This window comes from Eubalaena glacialis, chromosome 18, assembly GCF_028564815.1.
Source record: "Eubalaena glacialis isolate mEubGla1 chromosome 18, mEubGla1.1.hap2.+ XY, whole genome shotgun sequence".
Taxonomy (NCBI): domain Eukaryota; kingdom Metazoa; phylum Chordata; class Mammalia; order Artiodactyla; family Balaenidae; genus Eubalaena; species Eubalaena glacialis.
This window is the reverse complement of record NC_083733.1, coordinates 53791503-53818372: the sequence shown is the minus strand read 5'-3', so window position 1 is coordinate 53818372 and position 26870 is coordinate 53791503. Positions and strand designations below refer to the sequence as shown.

The 26870-nt window shown below is 39.4% G+C and overlaps 1 protein-coding gene and 1 pseudogene across 1 annotated transcript in view; one reads left to right on the top strand and one right to left on the bottom strand.

Moving 5' to 3' along the window:
- The window catches only part of ZFP82 (ZFP82 zinc finger protein), a 29198-nt gene extending 15271 nt beyond the window's left edge, over positions 1 to 13927 (bottom strand). Inside the window, exons 1-3 of the mRNA XM_061172447.1 lie at positions 13888 to 13927; positions 6017 to 6143; positions 5277 to 5372 (exon numbers count right to left, since the gene is read on the bottom strand). Of these exons, the coding sequence (XP_061028430.1) occupies positions 5277 to 5372; positions 6017 to 6134 (214 nt within the window). The 5' untranslated portion in view covers positions 6135 to 6143; positions 13888 to 13927. The remainder of the gene's footprint in view (positions 1 to 5276; positions 5373 to 6016; positions 6144 to 13887) is intronic.
- A 6158-nt stretch (positions 13928 to 20085) lies between these two features.
- Positions 20086 to 20973, top strand: LOC133077659 (zinc finger protein OZF-like; annotated as a pseudogene).
- The last annotated feature ends 5897 nt before the right edge of the window (positions 20974 to 26870 follow it).

Genomic DNA, 26870 nt, shown 5'->3' with positions numbered 1-26870 from the left:
AAAAGGCAACCTACTGAATGGAAGAAAATATGGAAATCATATATCTGGGGTTAATATCCAAAATCTCAATACATAAAGAACTCATACAACTCAATAGTAAAATAAATAAATAAATAAGTCTGATTTAAAAATGGGCAGAAGAGGGACTTCCCTGGTGGTCCAGTGGTTAAGAATCCACCTTCCAATCCAGGGGATGAGGGTTCAATCAGGGAACCCGTGATCAGGGAACTAAGATCCCACATGCCACGGGGCTACTGAGCCCGCATGCCTCAACTACTGAACACGCGAGCCACAACTAGAAAGCCCACGTGCCTCAACTACAGAGCCCAGACGCTCTGGAGCCCACGAGCCACAACTAGAGACAAGCCCGAGTGCCACAACGCAGAGCCGGCGCGCTGCAGTGAAGATCCCACGTGCTGCAATTAAGACCTGACGCAGCCAAAAATAAAAATAATAAATAAATTTTTCTTTTTTAAAATGGGTAGAAGATCTGAATAGACATTTTTCCAACGACATACAGATGGCCAACAGGTAAATGAAAAGATACTCAACATCACTAAGCATCAGGGAAATGCAAATCAAAACCACAGTGGGGAATTTCCTGGCAGTCCAGTGGTTAGGACCTGGCACTTTCACTGCCGGGGCCCGGTTCAATCCCTGATCTGGGAACTAAGATCCCGCAAGCTGTGAGACGGGCCAAAAAAAACGCACAATGAGATATCATTTCACACCTGTTAGAATGGCCATTATCAAAAAGAATATAACAAGTGTTGTCAAGGATGTAGAGAAAAGGGAGCCCTTGTCATTATTGATGGGAATGTAAATTGATGCAGCCACTGTGGAAAACAGTATGGAGGTTCCTCAAAAAATTAAAAATATAACTACATATGATCCAACAATTCTTCTTCTGGGTATTTTTCCAAAGAAAATGAAAACACTAATTTGAAAAGATATATGTACCCCCACATTCACCGCAGCATTAACCAAGACATGGAAACAGCCTAAGTGTTCATCAATGGATGAATGGATAAAGAAAATGTGTGTGTGTGTGTGTGTATACACAAAATTAAACAGACAATTACCATATGATCCAGCAATTTCACTTCTGGGTATATACCCAAACACTTGAAAGCAGGGACTCAAACAGGTATTTGTACACCCATGTTCCTAGAAGTATTATTCACAATAGCCAAAAGATGGAAGCAACCCAAATGTCTGCTGATGGATGAATCGATAAACAAAATGTGGTAAATACATACAACAGAATTCAGCCTTAAAAAGGAAATTCTGACACATGCCAGAACATGGATGAAACTTGAGGACATTGTACTAAGTGAAATAAGCCATACACAAAAAGACAAACATTGTATGATTCAACTCATATGAGATATCTAGAATAGTGAAATTCATAAAGATGGAAAGTAGAATGGTGGTTGCCAGGCCCTGGTGGGGAAGAGGAATTGGGAGTTATTATTTAATGAGTACATAGTTTCATTCTGGGAAGATGAAAAAGTTGTGGAAATGAATACAGTGATGGTTGCAAGAGAATGTGAATGTACTTAATGCCACTGAATTTACACTCAAAAAAGGTTAAAATGGAACACACTTGTTATTCATTGTTTTAACACAATTTTAAGTAAGTAAATAAATAACTCCTGCAAATTAATTAATTATTAAGAAAATAAACCTAAACAATCTAGTGGAAAAGATGGCAAAATTTTACATAAAAAGAAAGTATAAATAACAAATATACATTTTTTAAAAAACATTTAACCTAGTGGATAAAAACTAGGAAAATGTAGAACTTTACATTCACTATTGTATAGTGAAGAATTAACTTTCCCTAAAGAGAGGTCTGGCCTCTGTCCTGGTTCCTGAGAGGTAACCTCTAAAGCCTTGGAATTTCTCAAGTGATAGGAGTGTCTCTGTTACTCATAGTGAACCCCTTGGACTACACCTACTCCTGGTGGCAGCTGCCCATGCCAGAAAGATGAACCATATATTTAGAGAGCTGGGTCTTTGGGCCAGGTGAAATCAGCCTCCATAGAAGGGTAGGGAGCTGGAGGCCAAGTTCAACCACATGGGTGATAACTCAACCATGCCTATGTAATAAAGCCTTGATAAAAACTTTGCACACTGAAACTCAGGTGAGCATCCTAGGTTAGCAATATTCCATGCGTATTGTCACATCAATGATGTGAGGGCTAAGCATCCCTGAGGACATGGAACCTTTGCATTTGGGAACCCTCTCAGATTCTACCCTATGTGTGTCTTCCTTTGGCTGGTTCTAATCCTTTTGCTGGTATTCTTATGCTGTAATAAAACTAATTATAAGTATAGTGCTTTCCTGAGTTCTGTGAGTTATTCTCGTGAATTATAAAATTTGAGGGAGTCCACAAAGATCCCCGAATTTGTAGCCAGCTGATCTGAAATGAGGTTGACCCTGTGGACTCCTAAACTTTCAGATGGTGCCAGAAGTCTTGTGCCAGAAGTCTTGGGCAAATTTGGCAATCTGGAGGACTGTGCCCTAACCTTGTGTTTCACTAACTCTGGGCAACTGCATTGGCACAAATTATAATGTGTGATTATAAATTCTAAGTGTAAATGAGGAAATGCATCAAAGAAAACTCTGGTACTGGAAGAGCAGAGTGGTACAGTTACTTTCAAAAAGAATTTGCCATTATCTTGAAAAATTGAACATTTATATACCCTATGAACTAGAAATTCCACTTCTAGGTATATATCCTAGAGAAATTCATACACATGAGCAACAATAGAGATTTACAAGAATATTCATAGCAATTTAGTTCAAAAGAACCCAAATTCCACTGACCCAGAGAACAGACACATAAATTGTGATACATATGTGGCACATAATGGGATAATAGTAGACTACAATGAAAATTAATGAACCACAGCCACATGCAAAGACATGGATGAAAAAAAAATTGGGTTAGAGAAAGCTCCATATAGCATGAAACCATTTTTATAATATTCAATAACAAAAAATCCAAATCCATTGCTTATGGGTACTAAAATTATTAAATCACATAAAAGGGTCAAAGGAAGAATAAGCACAAAAATCAGATTAGGTGCTACGGGGACGTTGCGGGAGCAGTAAAACAGAATAAAAAATGAGCTCGAGTTAGGTGCAGTGGCATTGTGAAGTATGCTAGTTCTTGAGATGTATGGCAGGGTCACAGATTTTTTTTTGTTGTTAGGCTTTAAAATTTACATATATTCTTTTTTATATCATTACCTTACCTAGTAAAAAGAGGTTTTTGAAACACACAAAAATAAGTAGAATGTTCCGGGAAGACTTTATACAGGCTAGTCACAAAAAAAAATTGCTCTTGAATTATATGGAGAGAAATCAATAGTGAAAACCTTGTGCAGAAGAGAGGAACTGTCTAGAATGATAGAAATGGAACAGGACTTTCTGAAAAGCTGGAAATGCTCTGAATCTGCACTGTCCAATATGGTAGCCAGTAGCCACATGTGATTACTGAGCACATGAAACATGGCTAGTGCATCTGTAGAATTAAATTTTTTATCTAATTTTAATTACTTTATAAAGTTTATCTTAAATAGCCACATGTAGCTAGTGGCTACCGTATGGACAGCACAGCCCTAGAAGATTCTCTATTCACACCGGTTGCAAGAATCTTTATGTTGTCCCTTCATGTAAAAAACTGAAAGCTTAAATTGTGATTCACGCCTTATGGGTTTAATATGTATGAAAAATAAGGCAGAACTCCAAATAGGGAACCCGTTTTCAAAGAAAATGCCAGGCCCTAACATCAGAATATGGGTAAAAAATCTGTAATTAACCCTGGATCATGCATTTCTGTGCTAGAATATCAGGAGCTTTAAAGGGTTTAAATTTTTTGGCCCAGGAATCTCATATCTGATCATCAAATATGAAAATATCCATCTAAATAAAGATGCATCAGAGTAGTAATTTTAAATAGAAGAAACTGTAAAAAGCAACTTATATATTTAATAGTATTTAAACGTATGATATCTGGGACTTGCTTTAAAATACTTCAAGGGTGGGGGATGCAGAGGTCAATGAGGATAGATGAAATAAGATCGAAAACATGTTAATAACTGCTGAAGCTAGGGCATGAATTCATGGGATGTCCATTCCTCTGTCTGTAATAAAGTAAAAAAAAAAAAAAATTTAAACACGTTTGTAATGTTCTGTGAAAAAAATTAAAATCATCTCTATCCTACAATTAGAACACTATTTTAAGTCAATAAATGTTGACTAAAAGTAAATGAATATCCGTTAATGTACAGAATTGCTGCATCAAAGCAAAACTAGTCAGAGGGAAAAAAAATTCAAAGATCAGTAGGAAAAATGAACAGTAGGGCTTAAAAATGCATTTCAGAAGATTTTTTTAAAAACACATGAGTTTAGGGGCTTCCCTGGTGGCGCAGTGGTTGAGAATCTGCCTGCTAGTGCAGGGGGCACGGGTTCGAGCCCTGGTCTGGGAGGATCCCATATGCCGCGGAGCGACCAGGCCCGTGAGCCACAACTACTGAGCCTGCGCGTCTGGAGCCTGTGCTCCGCAACGAGAGAGGCCGCGATAGTGGGAGGCCCGCGCACCGCGATGAAGAGTGGCCCCCACTTGCCACAACTGGAGAAAGCCCTCGCACAGAAATGAAGACCTAACACAGCCAAAAATAAATATTAAAAAAAAACAAAAAACAAAAAAACACATGAGTTTAAAAAAGGGAAAGAAGTGGATCTAAGTTATATGATATAAAATGGCTCTTAAAGAAAAAGAGCTTTGAAATGGGAGGGAATTATGACAGATGAATAGCACAGAGAGTAAAGGTGGGGGTAAAAGGGAAGGACTTTTTACTTTTTTCCACGTGTTTTAGGGCTTTTCTTCACAACCCTTGGATGGGCCTTCAAGGAAGAGATTCCTCAATCTATACCTTTAAGGTGCTGCCTCCCTCCCCAGCTGGGTTCTTTTTTTTTTTTTTAATATGTACTTATTTATTTTGGCTGCGCCGGGTCTTAGTTGCGGCATATAGGATCTTCTTGGCGGCATGCAGGATCTTTAGTTGCAGCATGCAAGATTTTTAGTTGCGGCATGCAGACTTCTTGGCTGCGGCATGCATGCAGGATCTAACTCCCCAACCAGGGATCGAACCCAGGCCCCCTGCGTTGGGAGAACGGAGTCTTACCCACTGGACCACCAAAGAAGTCCCACCAGCTGGGTTCTTAACTGCAGTGCCTTTCCCTACCTGTTCAATCTACTCACCTGGGCACCATCCTCCCACCATGTTCCTTGAAACCATCCAGGGCTCTTTCCCTTGCTCTAATAAGAAAATCACATCAGGCTTAGGAATAGAGAGCCCTGTTTGTAAGAAAAAATAAGAAGACATAATCATGCTGCTCCTGAATTCAAACCCAGTCCTCAAGAAAACAGGCAACAACATGAAGGACAAGAGGAAGGTGTAAAGCAAGGAGAAGATAAAGGTACCACAAAGTGCTGCTCATCTCCGAATCTACAATGTACAAAATAATTCCCAAGGAAATAGGTAGAAATCCACCCAGACAACTGAAAATACACCCAAAATTCACAAGTTATTTGGGAATAGAAATCCTTACCTAGGGCTTCCCTGGTGGCACAGTGGTTGAGAATCCACCTGCCAATGCAGGGGACACAGGTTCGATCCCTGGTCTGGGAAGATTCCACATGCCATGGAGCAGCTAAGCCTGTGCACCATAAATACTGAGCCTGTGCTCTAGAGCCCGTGTGCCACAACTACTGAGCCTGCGTGCCACAACTACTGAGGCTGCGTGCCACAACTACTGAAGCCTGCGCACCTAGAGCCCATGCTCCGCAACAAGAGAAGCCACCGCAATGAGAAGCCCGTGCACCACAACGAAGAGTAGCCCCCGCTCGCCACTAGAGAGAGCCCACAACACAGCAACGAAGACCCAGTGCAGCCAAAAGTAAATTAAATAAATAAATAAATAAATAAAAGAAATCCTTACCTAGTAAGACCAGGTTGCTGTAATTCTCCATCATTACATCTCTATATAAATCCCTCTGAGTAGAGTCCAGGCATTCCCACTCCTCCTGAGAGAAGTCTACAGCCACATCCCTGAACATCACCAACCCCTAAAATGACAAAACCATGTAGTCCTGTTAAAATTAAAGGAAATGTTTTTCAGATGAAAGAAGAGATGGAAAAGGACACTGAGGGATGGAGAAAATACACTGATCAAATGGGCTAAGCCAAAGATAGGGCAGAGTAAAAAAATTAGTGTAATTAGAACAAAGTGCCTCCATCTCCTTGAATATTCCTATTGCTGTAGACAAACCTCCATCATACAGTGAGACATTCCCATTATCCCACGGCTAGGGCTAGGAATGAACAAAACACACATTTATTTACAGTTTCCCAAATAATGAAATAGAGTAGAAAAACACATAGCAACCTGTAGCCCTGGAAAATTACTATTTGTTTTAATGATCATCCCTGACTTACCAATATTTTTATTGTGGAAATTTTCAAACATACAGAAAGTTGAAAGAACTGTATAGTGAACATCTGACATGCTAATTACTACTTACAATAAACTCTTAAATATGAGCTCCTCCTTTCCCTTTTTTTTTTTCTTACTTCTTAAAGGAAAAAGTCAGAATCTCTCTAAAATATTTACCAAACAAACAAGCAAAACCTCTATTGCACATAATAGGACTTTGATCTAATTAAAGTGTACACCAAATACTAAGAATCATCATTTTCAGAACGTATCATAAGTATTTTTCCTTATAATGCAAGTTCTTTAATAAACTCTTTTTAACTGGATGTATCTTTCATCTTAGGAAGGCAAGACATAACCATTCCATTATTTTGGATATTGAGATTGAACAAGATCTCTAAGTTCCTTTACAGCTTTGAAAGTCTAAAGTTCTCAGAAACTTATGCATCTGGCTAGTCTTACTTGTTAAAAAGTTCAAAACTATAGAAAAGCTAACAGTATATTGTTTAGGGATAAATAGCAAAACAATTGTGAAAAGCAAGAGAATGATGACTACAAAATTTTCTTTACAGGTTACACTTTGAGAGGGAGGGCAGGGTACAAAAGGGTCTTCAATAGGCCTTCCTATTCTATGTGTTAAGTACATGAGTGTTCTATTATTTTTCTGTGGTAAGAAATACTTCATATTTTTTTTTAAAAGGGAACTCAAAAATTAACGAAAAATAAACAGGCCTGTGAAGATGAGTTATCCCATTCAACAATCATTTCCACTTCATTAAACCACAATTCTGAATCTGAAAAAAAAAAAACCCACAATTCTGATATGGGAGGCCCAGTGGAATGTATTTAGGCTCCATCATAGAGCACTGCACACAAATGGGAACACTGTTAGAAAAGAGTGGGATGCTAGAAGAGAAAAAAGAGCGCACACATTTATGGTCAATTAATCTACAACAAAGGAGGCAAGAATATACAATGGAGAAAAGACAGTCTCTTCAACAAATGGTGATGGGAAAACTGAACAGCTCCATGTAAAAGAATGAATTTAGAACATTCTCCTATACCATTTACAAATATAAACTCAAAATGGATTAAGACCTAAATGTAAGACCAGAAACCATAAAACTCCTAGAGGAAAACAGAGGCAGAATGCTCTTTGACATAAATCAGAGCAGTATTTTTTGGATCTGTCTCCTAAAGCAAAAGAAATAAAAGCAAGATAAACAAATGTGACCTAATTAAATTTAAAAGCTTTTGCACAGCAAAGGAAACCATCGACAAAACGAAAAGACAACCTACGGAATGGGAGAAAATATTTGCAAATGATATGAGCAATAAGGAGTAAATATCCAAAATATATAAACAGCTCATAGAACTCAACATTTAAAAAAAAAAAAAGCCGATTAAAAAATGGGCAGAAGAACTGAATAGACATTTTTCCAAAGACGTGAAGATGACCAACAGGCACATGAAAAGATGCTCAACATCGGCTAACCATAGGGGAAATGCAAATCAAAACCACAATGAGATACAAAATGGCTAAGTCTTAAATATAAGACGGGACACCGTAAAACTCCTAGAAGAGAACACAGGCAAAACATTCTCTGACATAAATTGTACCAATGTTTTCTTAGGTCAGTCTCCCAAGGCAATAAAAATAAAAGCAAAAATAAATAAATGGGACCTAATCAAACTTATAAGTTTTTGTACGGTAAAGGAACCACAAACTAAATTAAAAAAACAGCGTACAGACTGGGAGAAAATATTTGCAAATGATGCAACCAACAAGGGCTTAATTTCCAAAATATACAAACAGCTCACACAACTCAACAACAACAACAACAACAACAAAAAACCCAGTCAAAAAATGGACAGAAGACCTAAATAGACATTTCTCCAAAGAAGACATACAGATGGCCAACGGGCACATGAAAAGATACTCAACATTGCTAATTATTAGAGAAATGCAAATCAAAACTACAATGAGGAATCACCTCACAGCATAATTTTAAAAATCTACAAATAACAAATGCTGGAGAGGGTGTGGAGAAAAGGGAACCCTCCTACATTGTTGGTGGGAATGTAAACTGGTACAGCCACTATGGAAAACAGTATGGAGGTTCCTCAAAAAACTAAAAATAGAGTGGCCATATGATCCAGCAGTCCCACTCCTGGGCATATATCTGGAAAAGATGAAAACTCTAATTCGAAAATATACATGTACCCCAGTGTTCATAGCAACACTATTATATACATATATACACATACCACATCTTCTTTATCCATTCATCTGTCAATGGACATACACACACACACACACACACACACACACACACAATGGAATACTACTCAGCCATAAAAAAGAATGAAATCTTACCATTTGCAACAACATAGATGGACTTGGAGGGTATTATGCTAAGTGAAATAAGTCGGACAGAGAAAGACAAATACTGTAGGATATCACTCATATGTGGAATCTAAAAAATACAGCAAACTAGTGAATATAATAAAAAAAAAGAAGCAGACTTACAGATATAGAGAACAAATTAGTGGTTATCAGTGGGGGAGAGGGAAGGGAGGAAGGATAATACAGGGGTAGGGAATTAAGAGGTACAAACTATTATGTGTAAAATAAGCTACAAGGCTATATTGTACAACACAGGAAATATAGCCAATATTAATAACTATAAATGGAGTATAACCTTTAAAAATTGTGAATCATGTTGTACACCTGTAACATATCATATTGTACATCAACTATACTTCAATAAAGAAAAAAAAGAAAAAAGAAAAGAATGGGATACTAAGGGACAAGACCCTGCTGCTGGGTGCCATCACTCACTCCCTGACAGAATGGGAGGACCTGAGATGGGTTCATAGATGAAGCTCAGTTGGGCAAGGAAGTCTCTAGATAAAGAAAAGAAATGTTGGGACTTCCCTGGTGGCAGTGTTTAAGAATCCGCCTGTCAAAGCAGGGGACACGGGTTTGAGCCCTGGTCCGGGAAGATCCCACATGCCGCAGAGCAACTAAGCCCGTGCACCACAACTACTGAGCCTGTGCTCTAGAGCCCGCGAGCCACAACTGCTGAGCCTGCGTGCCACAACTACTGAAGCCTATGTGCCTAGAGCCTGTGCTCCGTAACAAGAGAAGCCACTGCAATGAGAAGCCCGCACACCGCAATGAAGAGTAGCCCCCGCTCGCTGCAACTAGAGAAAGCCCGTGCGCAGCAATGAAGACCCAGCACAGCCAAAATAAATAAATAAATAAATAAAATTTTTTAAAAATGCTTTATTAAAAAAAAATGAGATTTCACCTCACACACCTATTAGAATGGCTACTGTTAAAAAAACAACAAACAACAAGTGTTGGTGAGGATGTGGAGGAAAGGGAGCCCTTGTGCATCATTGATGAGAATGTAAATTGGCACAGCCATTATGGAAAACAGTATGGAGGTTCCTCAAAAAGGTTTTTTTTAAATTACCATATGATCAAGCAATTCCACTTCTGGGTATTTATTTGAAGAAAACAGAAACACTAACTTGAAAAGATACATGCATCCACATGTTCATAGCAGCATTACTTACAATAGCCAAGACATGGAGGCAACCTAAGTGTCCATCAGTGAATCAATGGATAAAGAAATTGTGATACACACACACACACACACACACACACACACTGGAATGTTATTCAGCCATAAAAAAGAATGAAATTTCGCCATTTGCAACAACATGGATGGACCTTGAGGGCATTACGCTAAGTGAAGTAAGACAGAAAGATAAATACCATATGATCTCACTTATATGTGGAATCTAAAAACAAAACAAAACAAAAAACCAAATTCATAGATGCAGAGACTAGATTGGTGGTTGCCAGAGGTGGGGCGGGGGCAGCAAAAATGGGTGAAGGTGGTCAGAAGGTACAAACTTCCAGTTATAAAGTAAATAAGTCCTGGGGATGTAATGTACAACATGGTGACTATAGTTAATAATATTATATTATATATTGAAAGTTGCTAAGAGATTAGGTCTTAAAAGTTCCCATCACAAGAAAAAAGTCTGTAACTATCTGGAGTGATGGATGTTAACTAGACTTTCTGAGGTGATCATTTCATAATACATACATATATTGAATCATTATGTTTTACACCTGAAACTAATATGTTTTACGTCAATTATATCTGTTTAAAAATGGTAATAAGAGCTATGAAAAAATAAAACAGTATAAGGGAGATAGGAAGTGCACTGGTTGAGATGCTATTCTATGTAGGGTGGTCAAAGAAGGCTTTTCCAATTTGGTGACAGGTGAGCAAAGTCTTGAAGAAGTGAAAGAGTAAGTGATGCAGATATCAGGAGCAAGAAAATGCCAGGCAGGGGAATCGGCAAGTTCAAAAGCAGAGGGGGCAGAATTAAGTTACCTAAAAATATATAGAAAATCAAGTCAGAGAGGCAGCCGAGAGCCAGATTACATTGGGCTGTGTAAGCCATTGTAGAAACTTTGGTTTTTACTCTGAGTGAGATGGGCAGCCACGGAAAGTTTTAAGCCAGGGAGTGATGACCTACATTTTGGAAGAATCACCCTGGCCGCTGTGTTAAGAAGGAATGTTAGGCAGGCAATGAAAGAAGTAGGGGGATCAGTTAATAGGCTGTTGCAACATCAAAGGAGAGATGCGGGTGGCCTAGATGCGGACCAGCTGAACTTTTACATGCAAGGCTTTCAAGTTCTGAGTCGCCCTCACTCAGCTGGGCACAGGCCTATCACCTTTCTCTCCACTATCTGGAACTGCCCCCCCTTGCTCCCAATAATAAATTAAGTCTAGCTAGAATTCCAAACTGTGGATGTTTGATAATCTAATTAAGTGCTATGTGAAGTTTAAAATGTCCAGCATTGCCTAAGCAATTCGATACATGCTGTCCGCCTACAATGTTTTGATCACCTTATATCCCCTCTTTGCCCCTTCATGGCCACCCCCACCAGGGCACTATGGGGGCACAGGCCTCTGGAGAAGAAAAAGGTTTTTGTCATTTCAGAAGAAGGAAGTATTCATGGATGTGGTCAAATCCATGAGTGGCTGTGGAGGACAAATGGATAAATCCTGTCCAGAGGAACTTCTTCAAGGATGTGATAATAGATGAGTAAGGAAACATAGTTCTACTAATTGAGAATAGTTTCCCCTATTATTCATAATCTTCCCTTTAAGACATCTATTTTCTTTCATGTGAATCTCCAGGGAGCTTCTGAAGAGCTTGACTCTAGCTAAGAATTGGTTTGATATTTACTGAGCTTCAATTGACAGCTCTAAAGCTTCTTCATTCTGAGGACCTCACATTCCTTTGGCCCTTTAACAAATAACTTCTGTTCCTAAAAAATTAGGGAGGAGATTTAACTATAACAATTTCTTGAGTACTTTCTATTTATTTTATTTTTAAATTTTATTTATTTATATTTGGCTGCGTTGGGTCTTCGTTGCTGTGCGCGGGCTTTCTCTAGTTGCAGCGAGCGGGGGCTACTCTTCGTTGTGGTGCACGGGCTTCTCATTGCAGTGGCTTCTCTTGTTGCAGAGCACGGGCTTCTCACTGCAGTGGCTTCTCTTGTTGCGGAGCACGGGCTCTAGGCATGCGGGCTTCAGTAGCTGTGGCGCACGGGCTTAGTTGCTCCGCAGCATGTGGGATCTTCCCAGACCAGGGCTCGAACCCGTGTCCCCTGCATTGGCAGGCGGATTCTTAACCACTGCGCCACCAGGGAAGTCCTTCTATTTATTTTAAATTGCTTAATGTTAGTCATAATAATGAAAATGGGTATGTTCTATCTCAAACATATTTTTATGTTTTATGCATAAAATGCCACCTTATATTGGGATTTACTTAAAATGTCCCTACTTGTGAAAAGTAATTTTGGATTTTATTATCTCAAAGGTTGTCCCAAAGTGTTATAGTCTCTGCTTTTAGATCTATCCGTGGTTCCACCATTTTTGTAACCCTTAGTGAATTTCATTCCAGTCCTCCTTCCCTTTAGATATCTGGTGATGGAGTCCATGGATTCCAGATTGAGAACTCCAACGAGGACCATTTGAGAATTTAATTCAAAATAGACCTGGAAACTGGTCCAAGTATTTACTCACAAATTACCTGGCAAATCCCTTGTCCTATTGGTATAGAACTCTTTGATCAAGTCCCCATGTCATTCCTACTCCAAAAATATCGGCAAAGTGAAAGATCTTATCACCTGTTTGGACTGAGACTAAACAAAACCAACCCATAAATTGCATGGCTTTTGCTTGGTGTGTGGTGTGGTGTGTGCCACATATGCACTCATCTTATTTTCAACAATTCAGTTGTTATGATGAAGCCTCTTGTATTTGCCTCACTAGGCCAGCAGAGATCTTAGAGGAGATATGGCACACAGGAGAAACTGCCAAATTAATACTAAGACGGAGGGGACATACAGGAAACTGGGTCTCTGGGTCTAACCCCAAGGCCTCCATTATGTATCCAAATGGGAAGTACTAAGGACAAGGTCTCTTGAATGGGCTTTTGGTAGTCAGGAATTGTCAGAAGAGGAAAAAAATATATGCCTTGAAAAACAAAGATTTCAGGGAAGAAAGAAAAAATCCCAAAGCACTTTGATCTTGGCCTTTGGATGTTCAAAAACCATTCTTTCCTCTTAGTGAGGTAACTGAGGAAAAAAGAAGAAACTGATGGGACACTTAGCTTTTCTTGGGATCCCACACTTTCTCCAGCCCCTCTCCACCCACACACACATACAGAGGAAGGTCAGGGAAGACTGAAGAATCCAGCCCAATGCAGTTACAGGAAACGAGCTAGAATCTATCATGGGCTCACAAATGACTCCTAGGTATGGAGTGGTGAAGCCACACTTGCAGCATCACAACCCACCCACCATGGCACACATAGTGCTATACAAGGTCACCCGGTTACATATAATCCCACATAAATACCTAGGGGACACACAAGGTCTCTATCGCACGGCCACAGGACTCCCCGCATCCACACACTAATGTCATATTAGTTGCACCTGCACAGTCACAGGCGCCTGACACCACAGTCTCAGACCTCCAAATCCTAGGCACACGGTGCTGCACACATTCAAACAATCACACACCCATTACAGGGACACACAGTTCCAAATGCACAGTCACCTGCCCTCTACATCCCCCACAATGGCGCACAAGCAGTAACAATCACATACCCTTTCTGGGAACACATACAGTCACAAGCACCCCACTCCATCACCCAGAGTGATCACCACATACTGTCACCATCACACACTGCGAAGACACACTGTAACAATTACACACACACGATCTCCTCTCTTCTCGCTCCGGACACGAAAGGCCGGGGCCCCAACTCCTCACCCTAGTCCTTCCCTAGTTGCGGTCTGGTCCAAAGTAGCTAAGTTGCACCGGGTTCCAAAGGCGCCTCAGCAGCTAACTCCGCGGAGCCAACGGCCCCGCCGCTGCGAAACGCAGCAGCGAAATCCCGCGGGACATAGCGTGGGCCTGCGGAGTTCTCTGGGAAATGTAGTCCAGAGGCTGAAAACGGGCCCCCGATTCCTCTCAGCGCGGAAGCTAGGTTTGCGCTCATCCACCGCCTCTCCGCACCAATCAAAACCGCAAGGGCTGGACGCCAAGCGGTTCGCAGATGGAGCCGGCATACCTGCTGGAGTTGCCAGTCCTACCCATCTCTGGCAGCTCAGTTATCGCCCGTAAGCAAAAGACGAGACCGCAAGTTCGCGGCTTAAGTAGCTCCGAGTCGCAGAGCCTCTGGGAAATGTAGTTCAAGCCAGAAAAGCAGCCAATCGGCCAGAATGCAAGCGAACTGATTCTTCTCAGCTGGTCCTGGCACCCGTGACCCAACCCGCCGGGCCCGGGAGATTTCTGGAGGTTCTAGTTCGCCCTCGGAATGCAGAGGGGATGACACACTTTTCATCTTTGTCAGTCGGGTGAGTCCAGGCCTCGGTCCGCGCAGCGCTCAGGGTGAGAGTGAAGGTGGGACCTAATCTTCTCTTTCTGGACTGTATTGAAGAGGCGACAGAGAAGAAATCACGATCTTGAAGAGTGTGTGTGCGCGCGTGCGTCTCCGCACTCAGGTGAGGAAGAGGGCGGGGCAGAGGATGCTGCAGATGCTGAGCTGTGACCGCAGGTGTGACTGGGTGTTGTGTGTATGTGAATGTGGGTCACCTGTTTGGGAGACCAGGCTTGTATCTGTGTAACAGAAATTAACCTCTGAGCCTCCTGTTAGGCTTTTGTAAAATGATAAAAGAGGGTATCTTTATGGGGCATCAATTTTATTTGAAGGTTGACAGAATTTTTTTTAATCTACTATATGCTAAACAACATTAACGGGTTATGTTAAAATAGGTACTTTTACTATGGATTAGAATGCAAATTCAACATGCTTTTAAAGCAAGAAGGAAGATTGCAAAGTAATTTATTACGAGATGCTTGGTTTTATCTGTCCCAGACCCTCAAGTATAGACACTCTCCTCTACAGTGAAACTACTAAAATATTTGGGTTTAAATCTGCCACCTTACTATTTGTTTTCTGTTTATTCCACCTGTTCACAATCTTAACATTTTCAAAGAGTACAGATTAGTTATTTTGTATAATGTTCTTCAATTTGGGTTTACCTGATGTGTCCTGATCGTTTACATATTTTGGGGAGGAAAATCCCATAAATGATGCTATGCTCTTCTTGGTTTATTTTATCAGGAGACACGCAATGTCAATATGTTCCATTACTGGTAATGTTAACTGCCCCCCCCCCGCCCCGGATCTTAGTTCCCGGACCAGGGATGGAACCCGTGCCCCCTGCATGGGGAGCGCAGAGTCTTAAACACTGGACCACCAGGAAAGCCCCAGGTTTTATTACTTATAGTTTAAATGGTGTCCATAAGATTTCTCCACTGTAGAGTTAATTAATGAGTATGTTCGATTTATCAGTGAATAAATAAAAGCAAGCCAGCTGGCAAAGGAGCCTGGGAAATGTAGTGTGCAGAGTCCCAATCCCAACATTACAGAGAACCATATAGAAGGTTCAGTGTGGGACTGAAACACAATAAATGAATAACTAGCACATGACCATCTTGGGAATTTCCTTCACCTCTTATGTTGAATTACTGGTTTCCTGGAGCTTATGTCTTCTTTTTTTCTTGATTCAGTCTCACATTTTTATTTTTTTTAAAAATCCTCCATTAGCACCTTGAGAAAGGTTAATTTGGAATAAAATTTTGGGGCCCTTACAAGTCTAAAAACGTCTTTATTCTAACCTCTTTTGGATGATAGCTTAACTAGGTTTGGAATTTTAGGTTGGATATAATTTTCCTTTAGAATTTTGAGAGAATTATACCATTGTCTTCTAGCTTACAGTTTTTATCTTAAAGTATGATGACAATTTGATTTGTATTTTGTTGTTCTTCTTTCTCTTTAGAAGCATTCTTAAATGCTTCTCTTCACACCTAGTTTTCTGAAACTTCACAAAGGTGTGCTCTGGTATGAGTCTTTTTGGTTCATTGTATTCAGTGGACCCCTTTATGTTGAAGAATCGTGACCTATATTTCTAGAAATCTTAAATTTTCTGAAATTTTCCTCCATTCAGTTTTCTCCTCTCTCTTTCTGGAGCCTTCTCTTTCTGGATGTTGAAATTCCTGGTTTTATCTGTTATCTTTCTCATTTTTTATTACCTTATTTTTTAACTTTTTTTTCCCCCTACAACTGAGTGATTTCCACAACTCTTTCCCATATCTGCTATTAAATTTTTAATAATAGGTATTTTATTTTTAATTTCCAAGAGCAGTTTTTATATACATGTTAATTGTTTCCTGGATATAAGATCTCCTCTTACCTCTTGGTGCTATTGTAGGGGGATTTTGGGTGGCTTTTTCCTGTGTGTGTATTTTTCTATTCCTTAACTGTATTCATTTCCTTAGTTCTTTTTTTTATTGTTTTCATCTGTCTTTCATATTACTAGGTTTACATTTACATATTGCTAGGCTTTTCCTAGTTTGTTGATTAATACTGTCCATTCATCATTTATTAATAATGCGCTAAAAAGATGACTGTTGTTGGGCCTCAAAACAGGCCACCCCAAGAAATGCCACAATGGCATATTGATTGTTTTGAATTAAAGTTACTTGAGAAACAGCTAGTGGGGGAAAATGATATAAAAAACACTCTGACCCCCTTCTTTCCCCTGAAAGCAGGAAATAAATCTCCCATGTAAAACTGTCCTCCCTATACCAAGAGAATAAAAACCATCCTTATCACCAGAGTTAGGGAATTCAAGGCTAAGAAAGCTGTATAAACGAACTTTTTTACTGCTTCGTTAGTCTGCTCCACCAAGCACAAGGCCGTTTGTTAAATCTTCACAAATAATTGTTTCTTTGTCAGGGGTCCCATTTCTATGAGACTTTCATGCATATAAATTAAATTGGTTTTTTTTTCTCCTGTTAATCTGTCTTGAGTCAATTAAATTATTAGACCAGCCAAAAGAATTCAAGAGGGGTGGGGGGGGGGTTTAATGTAATAACAATAGGTAGATAGATAGGGCTTGTCAACTTGTGAACTTCAGTATAGATTTCAGACATTTCTTTGTCAGCCCCAAAATGTTAATATTATAGCTTTTCTCCTAGGCTATTCCGTTTCTCCAGAGAAGAGCCTTCTCACCTCTTGACTGCCAGAATTTTGAGGGTCCAATAGTGATGAGGTCCCACCATTTATATTTTATTTATTTATTTATTTAAATTTATTTATTTATTCATTTTTGGCTGCATTGGGCCTTCGTTGCTTCGCGTGGGCTTTCTCTAGTTGCGGCGAGCAGAGGCTACTCTTCGTTGCGGTGCTGGTGGCTTCTCTTGTTGCAGAGCACAGGCTCTAGGTGCGCAGGCTTCAGTAGTTGTGGCACACGGGCTCAGTAGTTGTGGCTCGCAGGCTCTAGAGTGCAGGCTCAGTAATTGTGGTGCACCGGCTTAGTTGCTCTGCGGCATGTGGGATCTTCCTGGACCAGGGCTGGAACCCATGTCCCCTGCATTGGCAGGCGGATTCTTAACCATTGTGCCACCAGGGAAGTCCCCCATTTATTTTTTATTATAATTTTTTATTAAAGTATAGTTGATTTACATTCCACTATTTTTTTAATCCCCTGATTTCAGCATGGTGCCTCTGCCATCTGCTTTTCTTCATATCCTTGTGTCTAAAGCTTCCCTGATTCAATTTCTCTAGGGAATAAATATTCTATTCTTTGCCAGGATGGTGTGGTAGTGTATTATCTATTTCTGCATAACAAATTGCCCTACAATGTAGCAGCTTAAAACAACAAATATTTATTCTCTGAAACAGTTTCTGAGGGTCACAAATCTGGAAATAGCTTAGCTGGGTGATTCCAGCTCAGGATCTCTTGTGAGGTTGCAGTCAACCTGCTGGCCAGACTTGACTGGGACTGGAACATTTGCTTCCAAGGTAGATGGCTCATTCACATGGTTTTTAGTAGTTCCTTGCTGGCTATTGTCAGAAAGCTTCAGTTCCTTGTTACCTGGGCCTCACCACAGGGCTGCCTGAGTGCCCTAACGACTGGCTTAATAGATTACCCCAACGACTGGCTTAATAGATTACCCCAAGAGCAAGTGATACAAGAAAGACCAGAGTACCTTTTATGATCTAGGTTCAGAGGTCTCATCCCATCACTTCCACCATAATCTGTTCATTACAGGTGAGTCACTAAGTCCAGCCCACACTCAAGGCAGGGGCCAGGGAGAGTATAAAAAATTTGTGGACATGGTTCAGAACTACCACAGGTGGTAATCACTTGGCTTAAATGGGGTTGGGGGTGCTGAGTTTGAAACTACTTGTAAGTCCTTTTTTCAGCTCCATGCTTTAACCACCTTTTGAGACATTTGGTGTCTCCAGTCCATGAGTTGTTGTAGTGATTTGTTTATAGCTTATTTTCATTGCACTCTTTTCTGTGTGCACTTTTATTTGAGCTATTTGGTTCTGCTGTTAGCTAACAGTCTTGCTTCTGCTTGCCACCTTTGAAAAATGTGTTGACATAACTCATCAATTATACCAATTCTTTTTTTTCTTGTGAGTTTATATTGTCCCACTCTCCCATTTACATAACTTGAAGTTTCTGGAGGAAGCAAAAATAAATGCATGTCAATTTTTAATTGTTTAATACACTATGTCCTCTTTGTATGTTTATCCCTCTGGTCATTCTATCCTCTGTCTAGTCTTCTAAATAGACTCTTTTTATTAACTCACTCTTTCATCCTATTGGTTACTTACTCATTTTGAGATCTGTTCATTTTGCTGATTTCTGAGTTATGGAAGGTTAATTTAAAAGCATTCAAAGCTATACATACAAATTAAATGTCAGTGTACTACCCAAAGTTCCTCAGTAAGAGTTTCCTCCTCAAAACTAAGGGCCATGAATTGGGATAGTGGGATTGACATATATACACTATTGATACTATGTATAAAATAGATAACTAATGAGAACCTACTGTATAGCACAGGGAACTCTACTCAGTGCTCTGAGGTGACCTAAATGGGAAGGAAATCCAAAGAAGAGGGGATATATGTATACGTATAGCTGATTCACTTTGCTGTACAGTAGAAACTAACACAACATTGTAAAGCAACTTATACTCCAATAAAAATTAAACAAAACTAAGGGCCAGTAGATATGAGCACTTGTGATTTCATTCATATTGGGTGATTCTTTAGACCTGAAACTGAAGCGTCTACCCCATAATAACAAATATGTGAAATTTTATTAATAAAATAATAATACAAAAAATTTAAGTAATGATGATGATTACAATAATAATCATTTTCTGCATACTTACCACATACTAAACAGCATCTTAAACAATTTTCACATATTAATTTTTAATGCTTATTCTTTGCATTCCATTTTAGAAGAAATCTTGGAAGTTAATAAGCAGATAAGAGAGGCAACTGAAAGATTCATGAGTCAAATTGTAGATATCTCCAAGAAAATACAGTTTGAAAAAGGCAGTGAATTTAAGTGAATCGGAAAGACATCCTCTGAATTTCAGCTTCTTCAAGACAAGGCTTGTATCAATGTGACTCACTTGAAAAGAGTTGAAAACTTAATTAAGACTTAAGATATTATGAAGGAATTTATGTAAGAAAGAAATGCTATGAATATAATTAGTATATTATAATTTATCTTACCTTATAGTGACCCCGATTAAGTGAAATCTGTATAAACAGGGATTTAGCAATAAAATTCATCAAATACCTGAGAATACACAGTGGAGAGAAAGCCTACAAACCCTGTCCATGTAGGATCCTTATATTCACATGCTTAATCTTATTAGTCACTAGAGAAATAATGCAGCAGAAGAAACCTGTACATGTAAAGAATATTGGAAAGCCTTCAGTTATTCAAACTAATTGAATATGAGAAAATTCAAACTGTGGAGAAACTCAATGAATGTAACAAATTTGGAGAACTGTTTTTTCCAGAAGCAAAACTTCATAGAACGTGAGAAAATTTTAAACCTTATGAATATGAGAAAGCTTCCATTCAGATGTCACACCTCATAAGTCACCAGAGAATTCATATTAGAAAGAAATCTTATTCATGTAAGAAATGTGTGAAAGCCTACAGCCACAAATCAAATATCACTGACCATAAGAAAATCCATATGGGAGAGAAAACCTTTGAATGTAATGAATGTGGAAAAAACTTCAGCCAGAAGAAATACCTCACTAAGCATCACATTGCTCACTTTGGAGAGAAATCCTGCAAATGTAAGGAATGTGGAAAATCCTTTCTTTCAATCAGAAAGAAAATCTCATTACCCATCAGAAAATTCATACTAGAGAGAAACCGTTTGGATGTAATGACTGTGACAAAGTTTTAATTCATAAGTCAAGCCTCATTAAACACCAGAAAATGCACAATGGAGAAAAATCCTATACATGTAAAGAATGTGGGAAAACCTAAAGCAGCAAATCAAATCTCATCAAAGCATGAGAAAATTCGTATTGGAGAGAAACCCTCCAAATGTAATGAATGCGGAACAGCCTTTAACCAGAAGCAATACCTCATTAAACATCACAATATTCATACAGGTGAGAAACCCTTTGAATGTAAAAAATATGGAAAATCCTTCTCTCAAATCACATCACTTATTGTACATGTGAAAATTCATACAGGTGAAAACCCTTATGAATGTAAGGTATGTGGGAAAGCCTTCTCTCAAAGCTCATCTCTTACTGTACATATGAGAAGTCATACAGGTGAGAAACCCTATGGATTTAATCAATGCGAAAAAGCTTTCTCTCAATTCTCAACTCTTGCTTTACATGTGAGAACACGTACAGGTGAGAAGCATTATCAGTGTAGCAAATGTGGGAAAGCATTCAGCCAGAAATCACACCACATTAGGCACCAGAAAATTCATACTCATTAACGATAATATGAATGCCTTGAATATAGCAAAGCCTTCAGTAGGAGTTTGCACCCACACATCAGAGAATTCATTCTGGGGTAAAACATTATGAATGTAGGAAAGCCTTTAGCAGGAGCTCAAAATATATGAGGCATCAGAACATTCTTATGAGAAGAAACAATATAATGAAAAGCCAACAAAATTTTCAGTAAACATCATAGTTAATGCTGAATCTTTGGAAATATTCCCATTAAAGTCAGAGATAAGACATACTACTTGATATCACCACAACAAGTCAGTTAATCTAGAGGCCAGGACCAATGCAATAAGATGGGAAGAGGTATAAGGATTGAAAAGGAGTAAATCTTTTCAGATGATACAATTTTTCTATACAGAGTTATGATTATTAAAACTTTATAATATTATGCATTACTAGATATTAGATTAATAGAATGGAATATGAAGCCGAGATACAGTCCAATTCTGTGAAGAAATGCTGACCTAATTAAACAATGTTTTGGGTGATAACTGGCTTGTAGAAAAAGAAAGATTCCTGCCTTATATTTACATTAAAAAAAATCCATTGTGGAAAAAAAATAAAACTTTTAGGAAAATAACTCAATAAACTTGGATAGAGAGGTTTTCCTAAAGTACACCCCAAAACTTCTTTTTTTACTATTATGCCTTAGAGAAACTCTGATACATATACACAGGGAGATGTGTATGTGTCTTGATGTTCTTTGCATTGTGATTTCTGGTAGCCAAAAACTATTAGCTTTATTTCTAGCAGCCAGATATTGGGGGTGGGGGAACTGGAAATGTCTATCATTAGGGAAATGGTTGAATAAAATGTGTTATATTTATATGATGGAATAATGTACAGCAACTGACTGCAACAAACCGTATCTATACGTATTAATAGGGGAAAATCTCAAAAACATGATGTTGAAAAAAATCAAAAGGGCAGATGATGCACATAATACAATGATATCTTTAATTGGAATTAAAGGAACATTAATATTGTTTATTGGTTATGGGTATGGATATATATGTAAAGGTATAAAAAAGGATTGGAAGTTTGTATGCTAAATTCATGATGGTGATTGCCTTCGGGGACAAGGAAGGAGAGAGAAGAATGGGATAAGGGTGATGGTTAAAGGAGATTTTGGCTTCACATCTACATATCTATATGTTATTTAAAAACTACAAAGAACCAAAATATTAGTTATTTCTATATGGTGGTAATATACATGTTTGTCTTACTATTTTTTTTTGTTTGTAAAGTTTTCATCGTTTAAAAAGGTGAACTTGTCTTTCCTATAGAAATAATGTAACATTGGTCTCCATTTCCAATCAGAAACTAATGGTGTTTTTTAAAGAAGTTTTTATAAGCTATTAGGTTTACTGAACACTATAAACCATAGCTTTGAAAGAATTTTGGAAACATAACACAACAGGGCAATTTGTAGATTACAGGGTTGCAAAATCTTAAAAAGTTTGCTCTTTTCTCCCTAGAAGATCTGTATTTGCTAAACTATTTCTTACAAGGAGATGTACTAAGTGGTGATGTGCTGGTTAAGAATCTCATACTATTTTGTAGTTTTCAATAATATACAAAGAAACAATACATATGTATAATGGAAAGAATACATATGTATGATGCCATTAAAGAGAGGCAAGAATACATATGAAGCTTACTAGGAAGGAAGACAGTTATTTTAGGAGGGAAAAATTAGCTACCATGCAGCAAGATGGAAAACACTGCCAATGCAAGTAAGAATGGTAGCGAAGGTCTTAGATGTGCAAAAACTGAGTAATCCATGTACTCAGTGCCTCTATAAAAATAGCATGAGGGCAAACGAATCAACAGACAAAGGATTAATCTCCAAAATATATAAACAGCTCATGTAGCTCAATATTAAAGAAACAACCAACCCAATCCAAAAATGGGCAGAAGACCTAAATAGACATTTCTCCAAAGAAGACATACAGATGGCTAAGAAGCACATGAAAAGCTGCTCAACATCACTAATTATTAGAGAAATGCAAATCAAAACTACAGTGAGGTATCACCTCACACCAGTTAGAATGGGCATCATCAGAAAATCTACAAACAACAAATGCTGGAGAGGGTGTGGAGAAAAGGGAACCCTCTTGCACTGTTGGTGGGAATGTAAATTGATACAGCCACTATGGAGAACAGTATGGAGGTTCCTTAAAAAACTAAAAATTGGGCTTCTCTGGTGGCGCAGTGGTTGGGAGTCTGCCTGCTAGTGCAGGGGACACGGGTTCAAGCCCTGGTCTGGGAGGATCCCACATGCTGTGGAGCAACTAGGCCCGTGAGCCACAATTACTGAGCCTGCGCGTCTGGAGCCTGTGCTCCGCAACGAGAGAGGCCGCGATGGTGAGAGGCCTGCGCACCGCGATGAAGAGTGGCCCCCACTTGCCGCAACTGGAGAAGGCCCTCACACAGAAAGAAAGACCCAACACAGCCATAAATAAATAAATAAATAAATATTAGAGAAGGAAAAAGAAAAAAAAAAACTAAAAATAGAATTACCATATGATCCAGCAATCCCACTACTGGGCATATACCCAGAGAAAACCATAATTCAAAAAGACACATGCACCCCAATGTTCATTGCAGCACTATTTGCAATAGCCAGGTCATGGAAGCAACCTAAATGCCCATCGACAGACGAATGGATAAAGAAGTTGTGGTACATATATACAATGGAATATTACTCAGCCATAAAAAGGAAAGAAATTGAGTCATTTGTTGAGACGTGGATGGATCTAGAGACTGTCATACAGAGTGAAGTAAGTCAGAAAGAGAAAAACAAATATCGTATATTAATGCATGTATGTGGAACCTAGAAAAATGGTACAGATGAACCGGTTTGCAGGGCAGAAGTTGAGACACAGATGTAGAGAACAAACGTATGGACACCAAGGGGGGAAAACTGTGGTGGGGTGGGGATGGTGGTGTGCTGAATTGGGCGGTTGGTATTGACATGTATACACTGATGTGTATAAAATTGATAACTAATAAGAACCTGCAGTATAAAACAAACAAACAAAAAAACAACTAATACTAAACTTTCTTTGGGTTATTTGTATGGAAATATGTTAACATAAATGTTTCAGACATTACATGAAATTTCTAAAAATCTTATATGTTCTGGTATAATGTTATAAGTCATAATTCTAGTTATTACTTTAAAATATATATCTCAGAAATAACTAAATTTCCTTGTCAATTGCATTATTATGAATTTTCATCAGATCTTTAACCGTGGTTATTTTTAAATCTTTTGTCATTTACAGACAGTTCTGGGTGTACTCTGATGCTTTTGCAAAAATGTTCCTGTAAAAGGGTTTCATCTTCAAGGAATTCATGGAAAAGACTCTGACAAGTACAGGTTTCTGGTAACTGACTATACTGCTGAACTGAATGAATAAGCATTTTCAGAACTCTAATGGAAAACTGATGAATTCATAAAACTGCTGACAAAAGATCAAGATGAAAAAAAGATTTAATTACATGGGACTGAGTGAACTGATGAGGATGATTATAATTTTTGTGACTTTCTGTTTGAATAAAAAAAATAGAATGAGGAAGTAAAATACTAGTGAAACATCTATACCAGTTAATGGTATTATGATTATTATCATCATCATCACTATTTATTTATTTATTTATTTATTTATTTATTTATTTATTTATTTTTGGCTGTGTTGGGTCTTCTTTGCTGTGCTTGGGCTTTCTCTACTTGCAGCTAGTGGGGACTACTCTTCGTTGTCATGTGCAGGCTTCTCATTGCGGTGGCTTCTCTTGTTGCAGGGCATGGGCTCTAGGCACGCGGGCTTCAGTAGTTGTGGCTCACGGGCTCCAGAGCGCAGGCTCAGTAATTGTGGCGCACGGGCTTAGTTGCTCCGCAGCATTTAGGATATTCCCGGACCAGGGCTAGAACCTATGTCCCCTGCATTGGCAGGTGGACTCTTAACCACTGTGCCACCAGGGAAGTCCCATCACTACTATTTTATTGTTGTGATTAACACCAGTTAAGCAGTAACTAAATAGAACATGATTAAATAACTAAATGGTAGAAAAATTGGGCCTATAAATAAAGATGGAGGATAAAAGTAAATATTTAGAAAGCTATATCTAGAGGGGAAAAAAGCTGAACTCTCTTGCATTTCCCCACATGATCTCCCGAAGTCACCAAGGCTGGATATGTTTATTGCTTGAGGAGGGACTTGCTTGTGTTGGGATTCTCCACTTTTAGGCCTACTAGGTAGCCAAAGGGGTGTGGCTACCTTGAGGACACAGAGGGGATTTCTCCTTTATTATAAAGTACACAGCTGGGGGACTTCCCTGGTGGCACAGTGGTTAAGAATCCGCCTGCCAATGCAGGGAACACGGGTTTGATCCCTGGTCCTGGAAGATCCCACATGCTGCGGAGCAACTAAGCCCGTGTGCCACAACTACAGAGCCTGCGCTCTAGAGCCCTCGAACCACAACTACTGAAGCCCACGCGCCTAGAGCCCGTGCTCCGCAACAAGAGAAGGCACCGCAATGAGAAGCCCACGCACCACAACAAAGAGTAGCCCCTGCTCGCCACAACTAGAGAAAAGCCTGCGCGCAGCAACGAAGACCCAACGCAGCCAAAAATAAATAAAATAAAATAAATAAATTTATTTAAAAAATAAAGTACACAGCTGGGATTTCCCTGGTGGTCCAGTGGTTAAGACTCCGTGCTTCCACTGCAGGGGAACTAAGATCCTGTGTGCCGCACAGCGCAGACAAAAAATTTAAAATAAACAAAAATATAAAAGTACACAGCATGCTGTACTTGTATGGTTTTACTTACTGGAGTCTCTCATAAAGCTTATGAGGGAAGGACTGGATCTTGTTCACCTCTGTGTGGTTTACAACACCTCTCTTGCGGTAGGTAGGGAAGGAAGGAAAGAAGGAAGGTAGGCAGGCTGGAGAAAAATTGACAAGCTTTCTGATTTTGAGGTCTCTGATTAGGCTTTCTTTCTGGAATGGACAGAGGAATATGTATTTCAAAAGCACTCAAATAAGGATTTCCTTGGTGGTCCAGTGGGTAAGACGCCTCGTTCCCAATGCAGGGGGCCCAGGTTCGATCCCTGGTCAGGGAACTGGATCCCACATGCTGCAACTAAAGTCTGCATGCCACAACGAAGATCCTGCGTGCCGCAACTAAGACCAGGTGCAGCCAAAAAAAAAAAAAAACAGCACTCAAATAAGCGCATGTTGAGTGATTAAGAGTAATTAATTATGTGAGAATTTTCCCACCTGCAGGAGCCAGTTCCGCCAATGTCCCCCATACCCCTTTCCCTCAGTCATCTCAGCAGGAAATTACTATGCTATGTCTCTCACATGGGTGATGAATGTTAGAAGCATTTTAGCAGACTGTGATAGGGCCCAGAATGGGGTCAAGTAAAAGTAAATACCAGTCCTTATTAGGCGATCCTGGCCTCCAGTGGTGCATTTGCCCTGAGACACACGCAGCTTCCTGCTCTGTCATAGAAAGCAGACCTATCAGGTCTCCACCTCCAGGTGACAGTTTCCTGACCTCCAGAAACTTCTTTAGTCAGGCATCACTTCATTCCTCACTCCTACACTCGACTCCTACACTTGACTCGATTTTACCACCGTGCACTATGCTCATGACAGTGCCCTGGTGTGGCCACAGGAGGAACTCAGCAGAGCACTGGGGAGTCTCCATAACGGCGGCAATAGGGCTGTTTTATGGAAACCCAGCAAGGCTGTGGCTGGCCCTCAAGAATCATTTCACACGTTCATTTTCTACCTAGTCATATGTCAAACGGGAGCAGAAGGGCAAATGGATGGACTAGTATTCACACACGAGCTGCGGCTGACAGAATTC